The sequence below is a fragment of the Puma concolor genome, chromosome B2 (assembly GCF_028749965.1).
Source record: "Puma concolor isolate L17-30 chromosome B2, mPumCon1.1.hap2, whole genome shotgun sequence".
Lineage (NCBI taxonomy): Eukaryota > Metazoa > Chordata > Mammalia > Carnivora > Felidae > Puma > Puma concolor.
This window is the reverse complement of record NC_141671.1, coordinates 107,901,957-107,908,333: the sequence shown is the minus strand read 5'-3', so window position 1 is coordinate 107,908,333 and position 6,377 is coordinate 107,901,957. Positions and strand designations below refer to the sequence as shown.

Here is a 6,377-nt window from a genome sequence, read left to right as displayed (position 1 = left end):
GAGATAGATAGTATAGGTAAATAGGTAAGTAGATCGATAGATAAGAACTTACATATATATATATATATATATATATATATATATATACACACACACACACACACACACACACACTGTTATGGACTAAATTGTGTCCCCCAAGATCCTTATGTTAAGCCCTAACCCCCAATATGATTAGATTTGGAGATAGGACTTTTAGGGAGATAATTAACATTAAATGAGGTCTTAAGGGTGGGGCCCTAATCCAATAGGACCGGTATCCTTACAAGAAGAAGAGACAGGAAAGATCTCTCTTTTTCCATGTGTGTGCACACTGACGCACACACAGAAGAAAGTCCATGTAAGGACACAGCAAGAAGACAGTGGTCTACAACGTAGGAAGAGAGGCCTCACTAGAAATCAACCCTGATGACATCTTAATCTTGGGCTTTCTAAACCTCCAGAATTGTGAGAAAATGAATTTCTGTTGTTTAAGCCACCTAGCCATAGTATTTTGTTATGGCCACCAGAGCAAATAAATACACATACGTTATGGAACATTTTACTATTCTGGACATTGTGAGTAAAGCGTGTCCTAAGTGAATCTTACAGCAAATTCTGTAGTAGGAGTATTGAATGGAAGTAAAAAAACAAAACAAAACAAAACAAACAAAAACAAAAACAAAAAACCCAGGTGCAATCAAGTTCCATTTCTCCCACTTTCTTTTTTCTAAGTTTATTTATTTATTTTGATGGAGAGAGTGGGGGAGGGGCAGAGAGAGAGGGAGAGAGAGAGAATCCCAAGCAGGCTCCTCTCTGTCAGTTCAGAGCCCAATGCGGGGCTCAATCCCAAGAACCATGAGATGATGACCTGAGCTGAAATCTCGGAAGCTTAACTGACTGAGGCACCCAGGCACCCCTAGTTCTGCCAGTTTCTATGTTTGTGAACCTGACAGTGACTTCACCCCTATGAGACTGGCTCTCACATCTGTAAAAGACTAAGATTCTTTCTCAAGGCCCTCATAGCTTGGAAATTCTGATTATTAATACCCAGGCAATGGTAGTGGGTATATATTATTACATATCACAAATCACTGGTTTTTCTTAGAATTATAGGTCAGACACATCACAAGAGTTGAAACCCACACCATAACAAGGAAAATCACTTAAGAGTTCCTTTATTTCTGTACTTCTATGCTTTATGTTATTGGGAAACCTGTCACTATGCCAAGGAGTTCTAGAAGCCACAATAAAAATAGGGCTCTTTTCCAAGGAATCAATTTCATAAAGATTTTGGGAGAAGAAAATGTGGACATAAAGCAAGTAATACAAACTCTGCACAAAATTTTAAAACATGACACTTTGGTGAAAGTTCAAGCTTCTGGTGGGCATATTACTCATCCACTCAATCTCTACTATTTCCTTTCTCTGCCTTTAGAAGCATTTTGATGGAAGTCTTTGTAAAATGCTGCAATAGGTAAATCTTACTAATTAGGAAAGGAGCCAATTTAGATGGGGTTTCAGATTTATATGCCTGTAGATTTTATTTACAAGTAGATTGATAGAAAAAGGTTGCTAGTAGATTGATAGAAAAAATACTGATTGAAAAAAATTATTCTACAGTCACACCTCTATGACCAGACAGGCAATTCTCAAAAGTATGCAGTTCATCAAAAGGAAGGCAGTGTGGGATTGTGGTCAACTCAGGGAAAATGGACTGTAACTCAAAACACAACTCTTTTCAGGGAGGCCATTATAGGGACATCTGTAATATTTAAGGTGCCAGTTTATCTTTCCCTTTTTTTGGTTTCCCTTTGGTCTTGATCAGACTGTCCCACAAGACCTACTGTCCCTTAGCAGGGATGAACATGTAACCCAAGTTAAGCCAATTAGCCTCTCCTTCTGAGGATATGACTCTTGAGAAGAGGGAAGCAAACACTGGTAATAGCAAGAGCTCTTCATTCGGCACAGAGAACCTCGAAGAAGCTGAGGGCCTCTCCATTACATCATTCTGTCTGGGGCCCTGGAGCAGTTCTGATCCCTGTTCTTCCCAGATTCTTCAGTTTTCCTTTGATTCTGTGGGCTATTCCCAATCTTTCTAATACTTGCTTGCTTGCTTAAGTTGGAGTATGTCTCTATTGCTTACAGTCAAAAGCCAGTAGTGTAGATCTGCAGGCATCAGCTTCATATACAAAAGTCATCATCTTATGTGAAAAAATGAGCTACTCTATTTGCAGGAAGTTAGTGAGATGGCAATTTATTTGGCATTATTATTTGTGTAGATTTCAGTATAAAACACTAATTACCTTTTAAGTGGAAGGAATCTTATATCTTCTTACCATTGTCCCTTTCTCCTTTCCTCCCCCCACCTCAATTTACTTCAACTCTGATTTCATTCTTTTTGTTTTTAATTTTTTTTTAATGTTTATTTATTTTTGAGACAGAGAGAGACAGAGCATGAACGGGGGAGGGTCAGAAAGAGAGGGAGACACAGAATCCAAAGCAGGCTCCAGGCTCTGAGCACAGGCTCTGAGCCTCAGCACAGAGCCCCACATGGGGCTCAAACTCATGGACCGTGAGATCATGACCTGAGCTAAGTCAGACGCTTAACTGACTGAGCCACCCAGGTGCCCCTCTGATTTCATTCTTTAAAAAAAAAAAAAAAAAAAAACTTACAAAAAAGACTCTTGCGTATCTAAATTTATTGTATATTTCTGCTTAGGAGATTGAACGCTATAAAACTTCATGTGGAGCACAGAGCATTTTTAAGGCAGTGAAACTACTCTGCTACTATTATGATGGACACAGGTTGTCATACATTTGTCCAGGTCCCCAGAATGTATGCCTCCAAGAGTGAACCCGCACGTAAACTATGGACTTCAGTTGATGATGATGTGTCAATGTAGGTTCATCAATTGTAATAAATGTTCCACTTTGAAGGGGGATGTTGCAATGGGGGAGTCTATACATGTGTGGAGATAGGGGGTATATGGGAACTTTCTATACCTTGGTCTCAACTATGCTATGAACCTAAAATTGCTCTAAAATGAAGTCTATTAGAAAAAAATTTTTTTCTAAACTGTAGGCAAAGCTCATACTTAATCTATTTCATAATCATAATAATCATCATCCATGTTGATTCTGATGCTGGAGTGCTCTTCTGGTTTTGATTTCTTTTTGGTTTCTTTGTTTTTCTCGGTTAGATGTAGTTGATGCTCACATTGTCTCATGATCTTTTTGGAGGACATCCAGCTTTCCCCTTGTCGTTCAGCTGGTGCAGCACATTGTCCCCCCTTCACATCTGTGCCCTTGGCCTTCAGGATCTCCCTCGCTCTTATGAGACTACAGGTACAATTCCACGGATTTCCATCCAGATACAGGTGTCTGAGGCGAGGCAACCCCTCCAAGGCTTTGAGGTCTAAGGCAGAAATCTTGTTATTCCTAAGGTTTAGAACCTGAAGCTGCTTCAGATCCTTGAGGTCCCTCTCAGTAATATCCTGGATGGCATTGCCTTTGAGGTCCAGCCTGGCTAAGGTCCCTGGAAGCCTGCAAAAGTATGGAAACAGGATGTGAGAGGAAGCCATGATCACCATTCCATAACTACCTAGGCAACCCGGACTGAGCAACACCAGCCTTTTCTGTACCACCATGTCCTGTTTGAAGCTAGAAAACAAGACTTGTTTTGAAAAATTAAGTCTTATGTATAGGTCTTTAACCCTTTCTCATAGGTCTTGTTTTCTAACCCTCTGAGTTTTCTGGTTCCTAGCCATAAAACTCTTTAATTTCTTTTGTTGTCAAATAGGATCACAGAAACAAATTGATAAGAAAAAAAGTTCCCAATTTTTTAGGTGGCAAAGGCCACGAATCCATAATTTATAAGAGAAAAAAAGTATTGAATAAAAACATGAAAAAGTGTTGTTCTTCATGAATATAAAAGGCAATGAAAAAGTGATGCAATGTTTTATGTATGAAATTAGAACATGGCTTTGGTTAATTTTTTTTTAATGTGTATTTATTTTGAGAGAGAGGGTGGGCACCCACAGTGAGGAGCCCAATGTGGGGCTCAAACTCACGAACCATAAGATCATGACCTGAGCCAAAATCAAAAGATCATCAAGACCCAGATGCTTAACCAGCAGAGTCACCCAGGCACCCTGGTTTTAAATTTTTATATTTATTGCTGCTGAAGAGGTTGTAAGGTAAGAACTTAAAACTCTATTGGTGGGAGTTTAAATTGGTACCATTTTGGAAACAATTTGGTACTATGTATCAAATTTAAATAATGTCATACCTTTCAACCTAGGAGATAACAGAAGCAAACAGATTTATTTGCAAACATGTTTGTCACATATTTAATTATACTTATAATGGCAAAAAAAAAGGATAGACTAATGTCTCCTAATATGTAAATTAAGAGATAATAAACTTATGTGACAATAAAAATCATATACTTAAATCATTTTTGAAGTACTAATTCTATGAGAAAGCTTTTCTAACTATGGCTTGAAAATCCAGAAGCTATAAAAGATCAGTGAATCAATGACATTAAACCTAATTAAAAAAAAGAAATTGTGAATAGCAAAAGACATATGCAAAGTCAGAAGATAAATTATAAACTGGGGGAAAATATCTGCACCTTAAAACACAGACAAAGTGCGGCACCCGGTGGCTCAGTCGGTTAAGTGTCCAACTTCAGCTCAGGTCATGATCTCACAGCTCGTGAATTCAAATCCTGTATCGGTTTCTGTGCTGACAGCTCAGAGCCTGGAGCCTGCTTCAGATTCTGTCTCCCTCTCTCTCTACCTCTAGCCCATATGAGCTCTCTCTCTCTCTCAAAATAAATTAAAAGAAAAACCAAAACACAGAAAAGCAAAGCCCTGAAGTCTTCAACCATACTCAAAATAGAGAAATGAAAAATAAAACCACACAGAGATGCCATTTCTCACCTACCAGATTGGTAAAAATCTTAATCTCTAGCAACACATTCTGTGGGCAAAGCTGTGAAGGAACAGACATTCTCATACACAGAGACTAAAGTAGCATAGCCCCTATGGAGGAGAATTCAGCAAAGCCTAAAGAAATAACCTGTGTATTCACCCTTCAACCCAGAAATCTCACTTCTACATATATGGTTCACAAATATAAAACAGCATATATGTGTTTATTATGGTATTACTTATAATACAAAATGATTGGAAACAACCCAGTACAACAGTGAAAAACTACTATGCAGCCTTAAAAAAGGAAGGGACTCATTCTTATGAATTACTACAAAATGATTTCCAGAAAGTATGGTTAAGGGGAAAAAGCAAGAAGTGGAATTGTATGTACAGTATGTGTAAGAGGGAAATAAAAATACATGTCCATATATTTGCTTATGTTTGGGGGAAAAAAGAATGATAAACCAGAAGCGAATAAAACTGGTTACTTATAGGAAGTGTTTGCATATGGTTTTAACTTTTGAATCGTGTTAATGTTTTACATGTTCACAAAACAAAAATGGTAAAGCAAAAACAAGCCCTAAAACTGAATACAAACAGAAACAAACATATCTAATTAATCAATGTTTATGTTGGTGTATAACCAATAAAGGAAAGAAAAAGTACTCTGACTAAATATCCTTGGTGGATATATCTAAGCCTTAGACACTAGGGACAAAAGTATCTGCAAGGAAACTTCTCTTAGCATGCTTATTATTAACACCACCTAGTAATGAAATTTTGAAACTTTTTAAATGAATGCTCTAATACAAAACAAATAAGTAAATGTATTCATATCATTAGGAACCAAGATTTCATTGTAAAAGAAGGTATGCAAATATAAAATAAGAAAAACCCTCTAATGTTAAATGTGAATTGGAGATTTTAATATGAATTCATAGCTTAAAAATACATATTTCCTAATTCTGCATACTGGAAGGATCTAGAAATAAAGTTACACTCTAATGGCAATGCTATTCCAATAGCATAGCACACTGAACACCCAGATCTTAATTTCAGAATTCCAGTTTCCACTTAAAAGAAGCAAGGCTTCTTAGAGAAATGGCTTATTCTATGTCTGGAGCAAGGTAAGCTAGAACATCTGAGCCAGAATGCAATGACATATTCAAAGATAAGCAATATCCATCAGCATGGCTGCTATCAAAAATCCAGAAAATAACAATTGTTGATGAGGATATGGAGAAATTAGAACCTTTGTGCACTGTAGGAGGCAATGTAAAATGGTGTAGTCGCTATGGAAAACAGTATGGTGCTTCCCCCAAAAATTAAAAATAGAATTATCCCGTGATCCAGCAATTCCATTTCTGGGTACATACTCAAAAGAATTGAAAGCATGATTGGTCTCAAAGAGATATTTACATATTAAATAATCTTGTACATTGTTTACATGTTATTCAC

General features: G+C 37.2%; 1 protein-coding gene across 4 annotated transcripts in view; it reads right to left on the bottom strand.

Moving 5' to 3' along the window:
• Positions 1-2,664: 2,664 nt before the first annotated feature.
• The window catches only part of LOC112862882 (nephrocan-like), a 32,034-nt gene continuing 28,321 nt past the window's right edge, over positions 2,665-6,377 (bottom strand). For all 4 annotated transcript variants that reach the window (XM_025926101.2, XM_086707679.1, XM_086707676.1 and 1 more), the window contains one exon: positions 2,665-3,525. In XM_025926101.2, coding sequence (XP_025781886.2) covers positions 3,078-3,525 — 448 coding nt within the window. In that variant the 3' untranslated portion in view covers positions 2,665-3,077. The remainder of the gene's footprint in view (positions 3,526-6,377) is intronic.